Source organism: Ranitomeya variabilis, chromosome 8 (genome assembly GCF_051348905.1).
Source record: "Ranitomeya variabilis isolate aRanVar5 chromosome 8, aRanVar5.hap1, whole genome shotgun sequence".
Lineage (NCBI taxonomy): Eukaryota > Metazoa > Chordata > Amphibia > Anura > Dendrobatidae > Ranitomeya > Ranitomeya variabilis.
The window spans coordinates 219,547,052-219,565,420 of NC_135239.1; the positions used below are offsets into that span (position 1 = coordinate 219,547,052).

The 18,369-nt window shown below is 58.1% G+C and overlaps 1 protein-coding gene across 1 annotated transcript in view; it reads left to right on the plus strand.

Moving 5' to 3' along the window:
* The first annotated feature begins 17,341 nt into the window (after positions 1–17,341).
* Positions 17,342–18,369, plus strand: part of BSN (bassoon presynaptic cytomatrix protein) — a 384,008-nt gene continuing 382,980 nt past the window's right edge. The window contains exon 1 of the mRNA XM_077277246.1: positions 17,342–17,610. Coding sequence (XP_077133361.1) covers positions 17,459–17,610 — 152 coding nt within the window. The 5' untranslated portion in view covers positions 17,342–17,458. The remainder of the gene's footprint in view (positions 17,611–18,369) is intronic.

Here is an 18,369-nt window from a genome sequence, read left to right on the forward strand (position 1 = left end):
TCTCATTGCTACAGTGCTCACTCCAATACTGGCACACATCACCAATAGGAGAGAAGAAGTTTCTCTACAAAACACCAGACTCATATGAGGCTAATTTGCTCATTAGACCAGCTGGACTCAGACTCTCTGGCCAATATGGCCACCTACTTTCCCTGTGTAGGATTTTCCTGTCCCAGTTGCCTTGTCTTACAGATGGACTAACCCCTTCAATAGTTCTACATGTAACACTTTACGGTCCCCCAGATGTTTAGAATTCACGCGCCTTGCTCCTGGGGAATCCCTATTGCTCCTGATACCTCCCAAATGCTCTCCTATTCTAACCCGTAGTTGTCTCTTGGTTTTACCCACATCATCTTTGAGGCAAGAACAGGTCCACAAGTAGATCACCCCTCAGTCCTACAGTTTATTTACAGACGCTGCAATGTCCACATCTAAAGGTTCCCTACCGATCTCTGATGTCCCTTCTTTTTGGGGGGAGTGTAGTGACTACTAACAATTTGATCTTTTATTGATCTCCCCCTTCTATGTGTCACTGATGGGTGTGGCGAAATCCATTTGGACAGATCGGGGTCGGTTTTTAGAATCCCCCAATATTTTCTTAATATTCTCATTATTTCTGGCTGTTGGTCATGTATGTGCCTATAAGTCTCGTCATGGAGTCTTCGTTAGTTGGTTTGTGTGGATTAGGTAAAGTTGGTCTATCCGTAGTCCTGGCATATAGCAGGCTTGGTCTACAGTAGCCCTCGGAAATCCACAGTCACGAAATCTCTTAGTTCCTCAGACTTATTATCATAGTCAGTGCTCCTCAGTAATCTGAGGAACTGTCCCTCAGCAATACCCAGCTGAGACCGGTGACTCTCCAGCCTCAAGAGATTATTTGCTGCTGCGATAAATTGTAGTTTTTAGAGACCTATTGAGATCAGGACATCAAGAAAGGTAAAGACTAAAGAAGATCACCTCCGACGTCACAGGCGACTCTCAGCCCAAATCACTTTCATTCACATCAATTCAACAAAGGCAGAAATTTCACCCCCCCTCTCTCTCTCCTGTGCCTCTCTCCCCTGTGGCCCCTCGTTCCCCTGTGGACCCTGTCTCCCCTCTCTCCTGTGGTCTCTCTCCCCTGTGGCCCCTCTCTCTCCCCTGTGGCCCCTCTCTCTCCCCTGTGGCCCCTCTCTCTCCTGTGGCCCCTCTCTCTCCCCTGTGGCCCCTCTCTCTCCTGTGGCCCCTCTCTCTTTCCTGTGGCCCTTGTCTCCCCTCTCTCCTGTGGCCCCTCTCTCTCTCCTGTGCCTCTCTCCCCTGTCTCCCCTCTCCCCTGTGGTCTCTCTCCCCTGTGGTCCCTCTCTCCCCTGTGGCCCTGCTTTCTCCCCTGTGGCCCCTCTCTCTCCTGTGGCCCCTCTCATCTGTGGCCCCTCTCCTATGGCCCCTCTCTCTCCTGTGGCCCCTCTCTCTCTCCTGTGGCCCCTCTCTCTCCTGTGGCCCCTCTTTCTCCTGTGGCCTCTCTCTCTCCCCTGTGGCCCCTCTCTCTCTCCTGTGGCCCCTCTCTCTCCCCTGTGGCCCCTCTCTCTCCTGTGGCCCCTCTGTCTCTCTCCTGTGGCCCCTCTCTCTCTCCTGTGGCCCCTCTCTCCTGTGGCCTCTCTCTCTCCTGTGGCCCATCTCTCTCCTGTGGCCCATCTCTCTCCTGTGGCCCATCTCTCTCCTGTGGCCCCTCTCTCTCCCCTGTGGCCCCTCTCTCTCTCCTGTGCCCCCCCTCTCCCCTGTGGCCCCTCTCCCCTGTGGCCCCTCTCCCCTGTGGCCCCTCTCTCTCCCCTGTGGCCCCTCTCTCTCTCCTGTGGCCCCTCTCTCTCTCTTCTGTGGCCCCTCTCTCTCTCCTGTGGCCCCTCTCTCTCCTGTGGCCCCTCTCTCTCCTGTGGCCTCTCTCTCCTGTGGCCCCTCTCCTATGGCCCCTCTCTCACCTGTGGCCCCTCTCTCTCTCCTGTGGCTCCTCTCTCTCTCCTGTGGCCCCTCTCTTTCTCCTGTGCCCGTCTCTCCTCTCCTGTGGCCTCTCTCTCTCCTGTGGCCCCTCTCTCTCTCCTGTGGCTCCTCTCTCCTGTGGCCCCTCTCTCTCCTGTGCCCGTCTCTCCAATCCTGTGGCCTCTCTCTCTCCTGTGGCCTCTCTCTCTCTCCTGTGGCCCCTCTCTCTGTCTTGTGGCCCCTCTCTCTCCTGTGGCCCCTCTCTCTCCTGTGGCCCCTCTCTCTCCTGTGGCCCCTCTCTCTCCTGTGGCCGTCTCTCCTCTCCTGTGGCCTCTCTCTCTCTCCTGTGGCCCCTCTCTCTCTCTCCTGTGGCCCCTCTCTCTCTCTCCTGTGGCTCCTCACTCTCCTGTGGCCCCTCACTCTCCTGTGCCCGTCTCTCTCTCCTGTGGCCTCTCTCTCTCCTGTGGCCCCTCCCTCTCTCTCCTGTGGCCTCTCTCTCTCGTGTGGCCCCTCTCTTTCTCCTGTGCCCATCTCTCTCTCCTGTGGCCTCTCTCTCTCTCCTGTGGCCCTTCTCTCTCTCCTGTGGCCTCTCCCTTTCTCTTGTGCCCGTCTCTCCTCTCCTGTGGCCTATCTCTCTCTCCTGTGGTCCCTTTCTCTCCTGTGGCCCCTCTCTCTCTCCTGTGGCCCCTCTCTCTCTCCTGTGGCCCCTCTCTCTCTCCTGTGGCCCCTCTCTCCTGTGCCCGTCTCTCCTCTCCTGTGGCCTCTCTCTCTCTCCTGTGGCCTCTCTCTCTCCTGTGGCCCCTCTCTCTGTCCTGTGGCTCCTCTCTCTCCTGTGGCCCCTCTCTCTGTCCTGTGGCTCCTCTCTCTCCTGTGGCCCCTGTCTCTGTCCTGTGGCTCCTCTCTCTCTTGTGGCCCCTCTCTCTGTCCTGTGGCTCCTCTCTCTCCTGTAGCCCCTCTCTCTCTCCTGTGGCCCCTCTCTCTCCTGTGGCCTCTCTCTCTCTCCTGTGGCCTCTCTCTCTCTCCTGTGGCCTCTCTCTCTCCTGTGGCCCCTCCCTCTCTCTCCTGTGGCCTCTCTCTCTCCTGTGGCCCCTCCCTCTCTCTCCTGTGGCCTCTCTCTCTCTCCTGTGGCCTCTCTCTCTCCTGTGGCCTCTCTCTCTCCTGTGGCCCCTCTCTCTCTCCTGTGGCCCCTCTCTCTCTCCTGTGGCCCCTCTCTCTCTCCTGTGGCCCCTCTCTCTCCTGTGGCTCCTCTCTCTCTCTCCTTTGGCCCCTTTCTCTGTCCTGTGGCCCCTCTCTCTCTCCTGTGGCCCCTCTCTCTCCTGTGGCTCCTCTCTCTCTCTCCTGTGGCCTCTCTCTCTCTCCTGTGGCCCCTCTCTCTCCTGTGGCCCCTCTCTCTCCTGTGGCCCCTCTCTCCTGTGGCCCCTCTCTCCTGTGCCCGTCTCTCCTCTCCTGTGGCCTCTCTCTCTCTCCTGTGGCCCCTCTCTCTCTCCTGTGGCCCCTCTCTCTCTCCTGTGGCCCCTCTCTCTGTCCTGTGGCTCCTTTCTCTCCTGTGGCCCCTCTCTCTGTCCTGTGGCTCCTCTCTCTCCTGTGGCCCCTGTCTCTGTCCTGTGGCCCCTCTCTCTGTCCTGTGGCTCCTCTCTCTCCTGTGGCCCCTCTCTCTGTCCTGTGGCCCCTCTCTCTGTCCTGTGGCTCCTCTCTCTCCTGTGGCCCCGCTCTCTCCTGTGGCCCCGCTCTCTCTCCTGTGGCCCCTCTCTCTCCTGTGGCCTCTCTCTCTCCTGTGGCCCCTCCCTCTCTCTCCTGTGGCCTCTCTCTCTCTCTCCTGTGCCCATCTCTCCTCTCCTGTGGCCCCTCTCTCTCTCCTGTGACCCCTCTCTCTCTCCTGTGGCCCCTCTCTCTCTCCTGTGGCCCCTCCCTTTCTCTCCTGTGGCCTCTCTCTCTCCTGTGGCCTCTCTCTCTCTCCTGTGGCCCCTCCCTCTCTCTCCTGTGGCCTCTCTCTCTCCTGTGGCCTCTCTCTCTCTCCTGTGGCCCCTCCCTCTCTCTCCTGTGGCCTCTCTCTCCTGTGGCTTCTCTCTCCTGTGGCCCCTCTCTCCTGTGCCCGTCTCTCCTCTCCTGTGGCCTCTCTCTCTCTCTCTCTCTCCTGTGGCCCCTCTCTCTCCTGTGGCCCCTCTCTCTCTCCTGTGGCCCCTCTCTCTCTCCTGTGGCCCCTCTCTCTCTCCTGTGGCCCCTCTCTCTCTCCTGTGGCCCCTCTCTCCTGTGGCCCCTCTCTCTCTCCTGTGCCCATCTCTCCTCTCCTGTGGCCTCTCTCTCCTGTGGCCCCTCTCTCTGTCCTGTGGCTCCTCTCTCTCCTGTGGCCCCTCCCTCTCTCTCCTGTGGCCTCTCTCTCTCCTGTGGCCCCTCCCTCTCTCTCCTGTGGCCTCTCTCTCTCCTGTGGCCTCTCTCTCTCCTGTGGCCCCTCCCTCTCTCTCCTGTGGCCCCTCCCTCTCTCTCCTGTGGCCTCTATCTCATTCCTGTGGCCCCTCCCTCTCTCTCCTGTGGCCTCTCTCTCTCTCCTGTGGCCCCTCTCTCTCTCCTGTGGCCCCTCTCTCTCTCCTGTGCCCTCTCTCTCTCTCCTGTGGCCCCTCTCTCTCTCCTGTGGCCCCTCTCTCCTGTGGCCCCTCTCTCTCCTGTGCCCGTCTCTCCTCTCCTGTGGCCTCTCTCTCTCTCCTGTGGCCTCTCTCTCTCCTGTGGCCCCTCTCTCTCTCCTGTGGCCCCTCTCTCTCTCCTGTGGCCCCTCTCTCTCTCCCTTTGGCCTCTCTCTCTCCTGTGGCCTCTCTCTCTCCTGTGGCCCCTCCCTGTCTCTCCTGTGGCCTCTCTCTCTCCTGTGGCCTCTCTCTCTCCTGTGGCCCCTCCCTCTCTCTCCTGTGGCCCCTCCCTCTCTCTCCTGTGGCCTCTCTCTCTCCTGTGGCCTCTATCTCATTCCTGTGGCCCCTCCCTCTCTCTCCTGTGGCCTCTCTCTCTCTCTCCTGTGGCCCCTCTCTCTCTCCTGTGGCCCCTCTCTTTCTCCTGTGCCCTCTCTCTCTCTCCTGTGGCCCCTCTCTCTCTCCTGTGGCCCCTCTCTCCTGTGGCCCCTCTCTCTCCTGTGCCCGTCTCTCCTCTCCTGTGGCCTCTCTCTCTCTCCTGTGGCCCCTCTCTCTCCTGTGGCCCCTCTCTCTACTGTGGCCCCTCTCTCTCTCCTGTGGCCCCTCTCTCCTGTGGCCGTCTCTCCTCTCCTGTGGCCTCTCTCTCTCTCCTGTGGCCCCTCTCTCTCCTGTGGCCCCTCTCTCTCCTGTGGCCTCTCTCTCTCTCCTGTAGCCTCTCTCTCTCTCCTGTGGCCCCTCTCTCTCTCCTGTGGCCCCTCTCTCTGTCCTGTGGCTCCTTTCTCTCCTGTGGCCCCTGTCTCTGTCCTGTGGCCCCTGTCTCTGTCCTGTGGTCCCTCTCTCTGTCCTGTGGCCCCTCTCTCTGTCCTGTGGCCCCTCTCTCTGTCCTGTGGCTCCTCTCTCTCCTGTGGCCCCTCTCTCTGTCCTGTGGCCCCTCTCTCTGTCCTGTGGCTCCTCTCTCTCCTGTGGCCCCTCTCTCTCTCCTGTGGCCTCTCTCTCCTGTGGCCTCTCTCTCTCTCCTGTGGCCCCTCCCTCTCTCTCATGTGGCCTCTTTCTCTCTCCTGTGGCCTCTCTCTCTCCTGTGGCCCCTCTCTCTCTCTCCTGTGGCCTCTCTCTCTCCTGTGGCCTCTCTCTCTCCTGTGCCCTCTCTCTCTCCTGTGGCCCCTCCCTCTCTCTCCTGTGGCCTCTCTCTCTCTCTCCTGTGGCCTCTCTCTCTCCTGTGGCCCCTCCCTCTCTCTCCTGTGGCCTCTCTCTCTCACCTGTGGCCTCTCTCTCTCTCCTGTGGCCTCTCTCTCCTGTGGCCCCTCTCTTTCTCCTGTGCCCGTCTCTCCTCTCCTGTGGCCTCTCTCTCTCCTGTGGCCCCTCTCTCTCTCCTGTGGCCCCTCTCTCTCTCCTGTGGCCCCTCTCTCTCTCCTGTGGCCCCTCTCTCTCTCCTGTGGCCCCTCTCTCTCTCCTGTGGCCCCTCTCTCTCTCCTGTGGCCTCTCTCTCTCCTGTGGCCCCTCTCTCTCTCCTGTGGCCCCTCTCTCTCCTGTGGCCTCTCTCTCTCCTGTGGCCTCTCTCTCTCCTGTGGCCCCTCCCTCTCTCTCCTGTGGCCTCTCTCTCTCCTGTGGCCCCTCTCTCTCTCCTGTGGCCCCTCTCTCTCTCCTGTGGCCCCTCCCTCTCTCTCCTGTGGCCTCTCTCTCTCCTGTGCCCTCTCTCTCTCTCCTGTGCCCTCTCTCTCTCTCCTGTGGCCTCTCTCTCTCCTGTGCCCTCTCTCTCTCTCCTGTGGCCCCTCCCTCTCTCTCCTGTGGCCTCTCTCTCTCTCTCCTGTGGCCTCTCTCTCTCCTGTGGCCCCTCCCTCTCTCTCCTGTGGCCTCTCTCTCACCTGTGGCCTCTCTCTCTCTCCTGTGGCCTCTCTCTCCTGTGGCCCCTCTCTTTCTCCTGTGCCCGTCTCTCCTCTCCTGTGGCCTCTCTCTCTCTCCTGTGGCCCCTCTCTCTCTCCTGTGGCCTCTCTCTCTCCTGTGGCCTCTCTCTCTCCTGTGGCCTCTCTCTCTCCTGTGGCCCCTCTCTCTCTCCTGTGGCCCCTCTCTCTCGTGGCCTCTCTCTCTCCTGTGGCCCCTCTCTCTCTCCTGTGGCCCCTCTCTCTCCTGTGGCCCCTCTCTCTCCTGTGGCCTCTCTCTCTCCTGTGGCCTCTCTCTCTCCTGTGGCCCCTCCCTCTCTCTCCTGTGGCCCCTCTCTCTCTCCTGTGGCCCCTCTCTCTCTCCTGTGGCCCCTCTCTCTCTCCTGTGGCCCCTCCCTCTCTCTCCTGTGGCCTCTCCCTCTCTCTCCTGTGGCCTCTCTCTCCTGTGGCCTCTATCTCTCTCCTGTGGCCTCTATCTCTCTCCTGTGGCCCCTCCCTCTCTCTCCTGTGGCCTCTCTCTCTCTCCTGTGGCCCCTCCCTCTCTCTCCTGTGGCTCCTCTCTATCTCCTGTGCCCGTCTCTCTCTCCTGTGGCCTCTCTCTCCTGTGGCCCCTCCCTCTCTCTCCTGTGGCCTCTCTCTCTCGTGGGGCCCCTCTCTCTCTCCTGTGGCCCCTCTCTTTCTCTTGTGCCCGTCTCTCTCTCCTGTGGCCTCTCTCTCTCTCCTGTGGCCCTTCTCTCTCTCCTGTGGCCCCTCCCTTTCTCCTGTGCCAGTCTCTACTCTCCTGTGCCAGTCTCTCCCTCTCCTGTGGCCCCTCTTTCTCTCCTGTGGCCCCTCTTTCTCTCCTGTGGCCCCTCTTTCTCTCCTGTGGCCCCTCTCTCTCTCCTGTGGCCCCTCTCTCTCTCCTGTGGCCCCTCTCTCTCCTGTGGCCCCTCTCTCCTGTGGCCCCTCTCTCTCTCCTGTGGCCCCTCTCTCCTGTGCCTGTCTCTCCTCTCCTGTGGCCTCTCTCTCTCCTGTGGCCTCTCTCTCTCTCCTGTGGCCCCTCTCTCTGTCCTGTGTCTCCTCTTTCTCCTGTGGCCCCTCTCTCTGTCCTGTGGCTCCTCTCTCCTGTGGCCCCTCTCTCTGTCCTGTGGCCCCTCTCTCTGTCCTGTGGCTCCTCTCTGTCCTGTGGCTCCTCTCTCTCCTGTGGCCCCTCTCTCTCCTGTGGCCCCTCTCTCTCCTGTGGCCTCTCTCTCTCCTGTGGCCTCTCTCTCTCCTGTGGCCTCTCTCTCCTGTGGCCTCTCTCTCTCCTGTGGCCCCTCCCTCTCTCTCCTGTGGTCTCTCTCTCCTGTGGCCTCTCTCTCTCTCTCCTGTGGCCTCTCTCTCTCTCTCCTGTGGCCTCTCTCTCTCTCCTGTGGCCTCTCTCTCTCTCCTGTGGCCTCTCTCTCCTGTGGCCCCTCTCTCTCCTGTGGCCTCTCTCTCTCTCCTGTGGCCTCTCTCTCTCCTGTGGCCTCTCTCTCCTGTGGCCTCTCTCTCTCCTGTGGCCCCTCTCTCTCTCCTGTGGCCCCTCTCTTTCTCTTGTGCCCGTCTCTCTCTCCTGTGGCCTCTCTCTCTCTCCTGTGGCCCTTCTCTCTCTCCTGTGGCCCCTCCCTTTCTCCTGTGCCAGTCTCTCCTCTCCTGTGGCCTCTCTCTCTCCTGTGGCCCCTCTCTCTCTCCTGTGGCCCTTCTCTCTCTCCTGTGGCCCCTCTCTCTCCTGTGGCCCCTCTCTCCTGTGGCCCCTCTCTCTCTCTCCTGTGGCCCCTCTCTCCTGTGCCTGTCTCTCCTCTCTTGTGGCCTCTCTCTCTCCTGTGGCCTCTCTCTCTCTCCTGTGGCCCCTCTCTCTGTCCTGTGTCTCCTCTTTCTCCTGTGGCCCCTCTCTCTGTCCTGTGGCTCCTCTCTCCTGTGGCCCCTCTCTCTGTCCTGTGGCCCCTCTCTCTGTCCTGTGGCCCCTCTCTCTGTCCTGTGGCTCCTCTCTCTCCTGTGGCTCCTCTCTCTCCTGTGGCCCCTCTCTCTGTCCTGTGGCCCCTCTCTCTCCTGTGGCCTCTCTCTCTCTCCTGTGGCCTCTCTCTCCTGTGGCCTCTCTCTCTCCTGTGGCCCCTCCCTCTCTCTCCTGTGGTCTCTCTCTCCTGTGGCCTCTCTCTCTCTCTCCTGTGGCCTCTCTCTCTCTCCTGTGGCCTCTCTCTCTCTCTCCTGTGGCCCCTCTCTCTCTCCTGTGGCCCCTCTCTCTCTCCTGTGGCTCCTCTCTCTCCTGTGGCTCCTCTCTCTCCTGTGGCTCCTCTCTCTCCTGTGGCCCATGTCTCTGTCCTGTGGCCCCTCTCTCTGTCCTGTGGCTCCTCTCTCTCCTGTGGCCCCTCTCTCTGTCCTGTGGCCCCTCTCTCTGTCCTGTGGCTCCTCTCTCCTGTGGCCCCTCTCTCTCTCCTGTGGCCCCTCTCTCTCCTGTGGCCTCTCTCTCTCTCCTGTGGCCTCTCTCTCCTGTGGCTTCTCCCTCTCTCTCCTGTGGCCTCTCTCTCTCTCCTGTGGCCTCTCTCTCTCCTGTGGCCCCTCCCTCTCTCTCCTGTGGCCTCTCTCTCCTGTGGCCTCTCTCTCTCCTGTGGCCTCTCTCTCCTGTGGCCCCTCTCTCTGTCCTGTTGCTCCTCTCTCTCCTGTGGCCCCTCTCTCTCTCCTGTGGCCCCTCTCTCTCCTGTGGCCTCTCTCTCTCTCCTGTGGCTCCTTTCTATCTCCTGTGCCCGTCTCTCTCTCCTGTGGCCTCTCTCTCTCGTGGGGCCCCTCTCTCTCTCCTGTGGCCCCTCTCTTTCTCTTGTGCCCGTCTCTCTCTCCTGTGGCCTCTCTCTCTCTCCTGTGGCCCTTCTCTCTCTCCTGTGGCCCCTCCCTTTCTCCTGTGCCCGTCTCTCCTCTCCTGTGGCCTCTCTCTCTCTCCTGTGGCCCCTCTCTCTCCTGTGGCCCCTCTCTCTCTCCTGTGGCCCCTCTCTCTCCTGTGGCCCCTCTCTCTCCTGTGGCCCCTCTCTCTCCTGTGGCCCCTCTCTCCTGTGGCCCCTCTCTCTCTCCTGTGGCCCCTCTCTCCTGTGCCCGTCTCTCCTCTCCTGTGGCCTCTCTCTCTCTCCTGTGGCCCCTCTCTCTGTCCTGTGGCCCCTCTCTCTGTCCTGTGGCTCCTCTCTCTGTCCTGTGGCTCCTCTCTCTGTCCTGTGGCTCCTCTCTCTGTCCTGTGGCTCCTCTCTCTCCTGTGGCCCCTGTCTCTGTCCTGTGGCCCCTGTCTCTGTCCTGTGGCCCCTCTCTCTGTCCTGTGGCTCCTCTCTCTCCTGTGGCCCCTCTCTCTGTCCTGTGGCCCCTCTCTCTGTCCTGTGGCTCCTCTCTCTCCTGTTGCCTCTCTCTCTCCTGTGGCCTCTCTCTCCTGTGGCCCCTCCCTCTCTCTCCTGTGGCCTCTCTCTCTCTCCTGTGGCCTCTGTCATGGTTCCCAATGACAAGGGAACGTAAGAAACATATAAATAACGAACGAGCTCTCGGGTGATGGAAACTCGAGTTGACCGTGAGCTAAATCTACCACACAACTAATAGTAGCCAGGGAGCATACCTACGGCTTCCTATATGCCACGCGCCAGCCGGAGGACTAACTACGCCTGGTAGAGGAAGAAACAGACCTGGCTTACCTCTAGGGAAATACCCCAAAAGATGACAGCAGCCCCCCACATGTAACAACGGTGAATTAAGAGGAAAAGACATACACAGTATGAAAGTAGATTTAGCAAAGAGAGGTCCACTTACTAGATAGCAGAAAGATACAAAAGAGGACTTCACGGTCAACTGAAAACCCTTTCAAAAACCATCCTGAAACCACCCTAAGACTCCTGTGTCAACTCATGACACAGGAGTGGCAATTTCAGCCCGCAAGAGCTTCCAGCTACAGAGAATTACAAAAACTGCAAACTGGACAAAAGATACAAAACAAAAGGACAAAGTCCACTTAGCTGATCAGCAGACTAGTAGCAGGAACATGCAACCGAAGGCTCTGGTTACAATGATGACCGGCAAGGAAATGACTGGAGAGCAAGGCTAAATAGGAAACTCCCAAACGCTGATGGAAGCAGGTGAACAGAAGCAGCAAAGTGCAAACAAGTCACCAATACCACCAGCAACCACCAGGGGAGCCCAAAAAGCGGATACACAACAGTACCCTCCCCTTAAGGAGGGGGCACCGAACCCTCACAAGAACCGCCAGGGCGATCTGGATGAGCCCTATGAAAACCACGAACCAAATCCGAGGCATGAACATCAGAGGCAGTTACCCAAGAATTATCTTCCTGACCATAGCCCTTCCATTTAACCAGATATTGAAGTCTCCGTCTGGAAATACGGGAGTCCAAGATCTTTTCTACCACGTACTCCAATTCACCCTCCACCAGCACAGGAGCAGGAGGTTCAGTAGAAGGAACCACCGGTACCTCATATCTCCGCAACAGCGACCGATGGAACACATTATGGATAGCGAAAGATGCCGGGAGGTCCAAACGAAAGGAGACAGGGTTAAGAATCTCCAAAATCCTATAAGGACCGATGAACCGAGGCTTAAATTTAGGAGAAGAAACCCTCATAGGGACAAAACGGGAAGACAACCACACCAAGTCCCCAACACGAAGGTGGGGGCCAACACGACGACGGCGGTTAGCAAACTGCTGAGTCCTCTCCTGGGACAATTCCAAATTATCCACCACTTGTCCCCAAATCTGATGCAACCGATCCACTACCGCATCCACTCCAGGACAATCCGAAGATTCAACCTGACCAGATGAAAAACGCGGATGAAACCCTGAATTGCAAAAGAAAGGAGAAACCAAAGTGGCAGAACTAGCCCGATTATTAAGAGCAAACTCCGCCAACGGCAGAAAGGCAACCCAATCATCCTGATCCGCAGACACAAAACACCTCAAATAAGTCTCCAAAGTTTGATTAGTTCGTTCCGTCTGGCCATTGGTTTGAGGATGGAATGCAGACGAAAAAGACAAATCAATGCCCAACCTGGCACAGACTGCCCGCCAAAATCTAGACACGAACTGGGTACCCCTGTCAGAAACGATGTTTTCCGGAATACCATGCAAGCAAACCACATTTTGAAAAAACAGAGGGACCAACTCAGATGAGGAAGGCAACTTAGGCAATGGCACCAAATGAACCATTTTAGAAAAACGGTCACACACCACCCAGAAGACAGACATCTTCTGAGAAACAGGGAGGTCCGAGATAAAGTCCATAGAGATGTGCGTCCAAGGCCTCTTCGGAATAGGCAAGGGCAACAACAACCCACTAGCCCTAGAACAACAAGGCTTGGCCCGAGCACACACATCGCAAGACTGCACAAAAACACGCACATCTCGAGACAGGGAAGGCCACCAGAAGGATCTAGCCACCAAATCTCTGGTGCCAAAAATTCCCGGATGACCTGCCAGAGTAGAAGAATGAACTTCCGAGATGACTCTAGTGGTCCACTCGTCAGGAACAAACAGTCTACCAGACGGACAACGATCAGGTCTATCCGCCTGAAATTCTTGCAAAGCACGTCGCAAATCTGGAGAGACAGCAGACAAAACCACTCCATCCTTAAGGACACCAGCAGGTTCAGAATTCCCAGGAGAGTCAGGCTCAAAACTCCTAGAAAGAGCATCTGCCTTCACATTCCTAGAACCCGGTAAGTACGAGACCACAAAATTAAACCGGGAAAAGAACAACGACCAACGTGCCTGTCTAGGATTCAGGCGCCTGGCAGACTCCAAATAAATTAAATTCTTGTGATCAGTCAAAACTACCACCTGATGTTTGGCACCCTCAAGCCAATGACGCCACTCCTCAAATGCCCACTTCATGGCCAAAAGCTCCCGATTACCAACATCATAGTTTCGCTCGGCGGCCGAAAATTTTCGCGAAAAGAACGCACAAGGTCTCATCACTGAGCAGTCGGAACTTTTCTGCGACAAAACCGCCCCCGCTCCGATCTCGGAAGCATCAACCTCAACCTGAAAGGGAAGAGAAACATCAGGCTGGCGCAACACAGGTGCAGACAAAAAGCGGTGCTTAAGCTCCCGAAAGGCCTCCACGGCAGCAGGGGACCAATTGGCAACATCAGCACCCTTTTTAGTCAAATCCGTCAGAGGTTTAGCAACGCCAGAAAAACCAGCTATAAATCGACGATAAAAATTAGCAAAGCCCAAGAATTTCTGGAGACTCTTCAGAGAAGTAGGCTGCGTCCAGTCGTAAATAGCCCGAACCTTGACAGGGTCCATCTCAATAGAAGAAGGGGAAAAAATGTACCCCAAAAAGGAAATTTTTTGAACCCCAAAAACACACTTTGAACCCTTTACACACAAAGAATTCTCCCGCAAAACCTGAAAAACCCTCCTGACCTGCTGAACATGAGACTCCCAGTCATCAGAAAAAATCAAAATATCATCCAAGTACACTATCATAAATTTATCCAAATATTCACGGAAAATATCATGCATTAAGGACTGAAAGACAGAAGGTGCATTAGAAAGGCCGAAAGGCATTACCAAATACTCAAAATGGCCCTCAGGCGTATTAAATGCGGTTTTCCACTCATCCCCCTGCTTAATTCGCACCAAATTATATGCCCCACGAAGATCAATCTTAGAGAACCACTTAGCCCCCCTTATGTGAGCAAACAAATCAGTCAGCAAAGGCAACGGATACTGATATTTGACTGTAATTTTATTCAGGAGTCGATAATCAATACAAGGCCTCAGAGAGCCATCCTTTTTAGAGACAAAGAAAAAACCGGCTCCTAAAGGTGATGAAGAAGGACGAATATGTCCCTTTTCCAGGGACTCCTTAATATACTCGCGCATAGCAGCATGTTCAGGTACAGATAGGTTAAACAAACGACCCTTTGGAAATTTACTGCCAGGAATCAGATCTATGGCGCAATCACAATCCCTGTGAGGAGGGAGTGAACCAATTTTAGGCTCTTCAAAAATATCACGAAAATCAGACAAAAATGCCGGAATCTCAGATGGAATAGATGACGAAATGGACACCAAAGGAGTGTCCCCATGAGCCCCCCGACATCCCCAGCTTAACACAGACATAGCTTTCCAGTCAAGGACTGGGTTATGAGACTGTAACCATGGTAATCCAAGCACCAAAACATCATGTAAATTGTACAACACAAGGAAGCGAATCACCTCCTGATGGTCTGGAGTCATACGCATAGTCACTTGCGTCCAGAACTGTGGTTTATTACAAGCCAAAGGTGTAGAATCAATACCCTTCAGAGGTATAGGGACTTCCAGAGGCTCTAAATCAAACCCACAGCGCCTGGCAAAGGACCAGTCCATAAGACTCAGAGCGGCGCCAGAGTCCACATAGGCATCCACGGTAATAACTGATAATGAACAAATCAAGGTTACAGACAAAATAAATTTGGACTGTAAAGTGCCAATTGAAATAGACTTGTCAACCTTCCTAGTACGTTTAGAGCATGCTGATATAACATGAGCAGAATCACCACAATAGAAGCATAACCCATTTTTACGCCTATAATTCTGCCGCTCGCTTCTGGACATAATTCTGTCACATTGCATTTTCTCTGGCGTCTCTTCAGAAGATACCGCCAAATGGTGCACGGGTTTGCGCTCCCGCAAACGCCGATCAATCTGAATTGCCAATGTCATGGACTCATTCAGACCTGTAGGCGCAGGGAACCCGACCATAACATCTTTAACGGCATCAGAAAGGCCCTCTCTGAAATTTGCCGCTAAGGCGCACTCATTCCACTGAGTAAGCACAGACCATTTACGAAATTTTTGGCAGTAAATCTCAGCTTCATCTTGCCCTTGAGATAGGGCTATCAAAGCTTTTTCAGCTTGAATCTCCAAATTAGGTTCCTCATAAAGCAACCCTAAAGCCGCCAGCCGGAGGACTAACTACGCCTGGTAGAGGAAGAAACAGACCTGGCTTACCTCTAGGGAAATACCCCAAAAGATGACAGCAGCCCCCCACATGTAACAACGGTGAATTAAGAGGAAAAGACATACACAGTATGAAAGTAGATTTAGCAAAGAGAGGTCCACTTACTAGATAGCAGAAAGATACAAAAGAGGACTTCACGGTCAACTGAAAACCCTTTCAAAAACCATCCTGAAACCACCCTAAGACTCCTGTGTCAACTCATGACACAGGAGTGGCAATTTCAGCCCGCAAGAGCTTCCAGCTACAGAGAATTACAAAAACTGCAAACTGGACAAAAGATACAAAACAAAAGGACAAAGTCCACTTAGCTGATCAGCAGACTAGTAGCAGGAACATGCAACCGAAGGCTCTGGTTACAATGATGACCGGCAAGGAAATGACTGGAGAGCAAGGCTAAATAGGAAACTCCCAAACGCTGATGGAAGCAGGTGAACTGAGACAGCAAAGTGCAAACAAGTCACCAATACCACCAGCAACCACCAGGGGAGCCCAAAAAGCGGATACACAACAGGCCTCTCTCTCTCCTGTGGCCTCTCTCTCCTGTGGCCTCTCTCTCTCTCCTGTGGCCTCTCTCTCTCCTGTGGCCCTCCCTCTCTCTCCTGTGGCCTCTCTCTTTCTCTCCTGTGGCCTCTCTCTCTCCTGTGGCCCTCCCTCTCTCTCCTGTGGCCTCTCTCTTTCTCTCCTGTGGCCTCTCTCTCTCCTGTGGCCTCTCTCTCTCTCCTGTGGCCCCTCCCTCTCTCTCCTGTGGCTTCTCTCTCTCCTGTGGCCCCTCCCTCTGTCTCCTGTGGCCCCTCCCTCTCTCTCCTGTGGCCTCTCTCTCTCCTGTGGCCCTCCCTCTCTCTCCTGTGGCCTCTCTCTTTCTCTCCTGTGGCCTCTCTCCTGTGGCCTCTCTCTCTCTCCTGTGGCCCCTCCCTCTCTCTCCTGTGGCTTCTCTCTCTCCTGTGGCCCCTCCCTCTGTCTCCTGTGGCCCCTCTCTCTCTCTCCTGTGGCCTCTCTCTCTCTCCTGTGGCCTCTCTCTCTCTCCTGTGGCCTCTCTCTCTCCTATGGCCCTCCCTCTCTCTCCTGTGGCCTCTCTCTTTCTCTCCTGTGGCCTCTCTCTCTCCTGTGGCCTCTTTCTCTCTCCTGTGGCCCCTCCCTCTCTCTCCTGTGGCTTCTCTCTCTCCTGTGGCCCCTCCCTCTGTCTCCTGTGGCCCCTCCCTCTCTCTCCTGTGGCCTCTCTGTCTCCTGTGGCCCCTCCCTCTCTCTCCTGTGGCCTCTCTCTCTCTCCTGTGGCCTCTCTCTCTCCTGTGGCCCCTCCCTCTCTCCCCTGTGGCCTCTCTCTCCTGTGGCCTCTCTCTCCTGTGGTCTCTCTCTCTCTCCTGTGGCCTTTCTCCTCTCTCTCTCCTGTGGCCCCTCCCTCTCTCTCCTGTGGCCTCTCTCTCTCATGTGGCCTCTCTCTCTCCTGTGGCCTCTCTCTCCTGTGGCCCCTCCCTCTCTCTCCTGTGGCCTCTCTCTCTCTCCTGTGGCCCCTCTCTCTCTCCTGTGGCCTCTCTCTCCTGTGGCCTCTCTCTCTCCTGTGGCCTCTCTCTCTCCTGTGGCATCTCTCTCTCTCCTGTGGCCTCTCTCTCTCCTGTGGCCCCTCCCTCTCTCTCCTGTGGCCTCTCTCTCTCTCCTGTGGCCTCTTCTCTCTCTCTCCTGTGGCCTCTCTCTCCTGTGGCCCCTCTCTCTCTCCTGTGGCCTCTCTCTCCTGTGGCCCCTCTCTCTCTCCTGTGGCCTCTCTCTCCTGTGGCCCCTCTCTCTCTCCTGTGGCCCCTCTCTCTCTCCTGTGGCCTCTCTCTCCTGTGGCCTCTCTCTCCTGTGGCTCCTCTCTCTCTCCTGTGGCCCCTCTCTCTCTCCTGTGGCCCCTCTCTCTCTCCTGTGGCCCCTCTCTCTCTCCTGTGGCCTCTCTCTCCTGTGGCCCCTCTCTCTCTCCTGTGGCCCCTCTCTCTCCTGTGGCCTCTCTCTCTCCTGTGGCCTCTCTCTCTCCTGTGGCCCCTCTCTCTCTCCTGTGGCCTCTCTCTCTCCTGTGGCCCCTCTCTCTCCTGTGGCCTCTCTCTCCTGTGATCACTCTCTCTCCCCTGTGGCCCCTCTCTCTCTCTCTCCTGTGGCCTCTCTCCTGTGGCCCCTCTCTCTCTCCTGTGGCCCCTCTCTCTCTCTCCTGTGGCCTCTCTCCTGTGATCACTCTCTCTCTCCTGTGGCCCCTCTCTCTCTCTCCTGTGGCCTCTCTCCTGTGGCCCCTCTCTCTCTCCTGTGGCCCCTCTCTCTCTCTCCTGTGGCCCCTCTCTCTCTCTCCTGTGGCCTCTCTCCTGTGATCACTCTCTCTCTCCTGTGGCCCCTCTCTCTCTCTCCTGTGGCCTCTCTCCTGTGGCCCCTCTCTCTCTCCTGTGGCCCCTCTCTCTCTCTCCTGTGGCCTCTCTCCTGTGATCACTCTCTCTCTCCTGTGGCCCCTCTCTCTCTCTCTCCTGTGGCCCCTCTCTCTCTCCTGTGACCTCTCTCTCCTGTGGCCCCTCTCTCCCTCCTGTGGCCCCTCTCTCTCTCCTGTGATCACTCTCTCTCTCCTGTGATCACTCTCTCTCTCCTGTGGCCCCTCTCTCTCTCTCCTGTGGCCCCTCTCTCTCTCCTGTGGCCCCTCTCTCCTGTGGCCTCTCTCCTGTGGCCCCTCTCTCTCTCCTGTGGCCCCTCTCTCTCTCTCCTGTGGCCTCTCTCCTGTGATCACTCTCTCTCTCCTGTGGCCCCTCTCTCTCTCTCTCCTGTGGCCCCTCTCTCTCTCCTGTGACCTCTCTCTCCTGTGGCCCCTCTCTCCCTCCTGTGGCCCCTCTCTCTCTCCTGTGCCCGTTTCTCCTCTCTCTCGGCCCCCGCACAGGGCACGCGCGCTCCCGATAGTCATGTGACAGGCGGGGGCGCGCAGGGCCGGGATGGCGGAGGACCGTGTCGGGCTGTGACGCTTCGTCCTCGGTTGCTCGCAGTCTCCGCTCCCCGTTTGCCTTCTCCCCTCACAAGCAGCGCGGCATGGGGAACGAGGCGAGCCTGGAGGCCGGGGAGGGCGGCGGGGCGGCCGGGCAGCCGCTCCCCAGTCCCGGAGCTTCAGCACCAGGAAGAGGTGGACAGCTCCCCGGGCCCAGCGGCGGCGCCAGCACCGGAGCAAGACTGGGGGACGTCAGGTGAGAGAGATACGGGGGGGGAAGGGGCCCGGGATACGGGGGGAGGGGGGCCCGGGATACAGGGGGGGGGAGATATGGGGAGGGGGGCCCGGGATACGGGAGGGGGAGATATGGGGAGGGGGGCCCGAGATACGGGGGGGGGGAGATATGGGGAGGGGGGCCCGAGATACGGGGGGGGGGAGATATGGGGAGGGGGGCCCGAGATACGGGGGGGGGGGGGAGGGAGAGGGGCCCTGGTTACGGGGGGCCCGGGATACGGGGGGGAAGGGGCCCGGGATACGGGGGGAGGGGGGCCCGGGATACAGGGGGAGGGGGGCCCGGGATACAGGGGGGGAGATATGGGGAGGGGGGCCCGAGATACGGGGGGGGGGAGGGGGCCCGAGATACGGGGGGGGGGGGAGGGGGCCCGAGATATGGGTAGGGGGGCCCGGGATACGGGGAGGGGGGGAGGGAGAGGGGCCCTGGTTACGGGGGGCCCGGGATACGTGGGGGGGGAGAGGGGCCCAGGATACGGGGGGAGGGGGGCCCGGGAAACGGGAGGGGGAAAGGGGCCTGGGATACGGGGGGGTGATATGGGGAGGGGTGCCCGAGATACGGCGGGGGAGAGGGGCCCGGGATACGGGGGGGGGGGAAGAGGGGCCCGGGATACGGGGGGGGGAGATATGGGGAGGGGGGTGGAGGACCAGGTGGAAGACCGAGATACGGGGGGGAGCGGGGCCCGAGATACGAGGGAGAGAGGGGACCGAGATACTGGGGGGG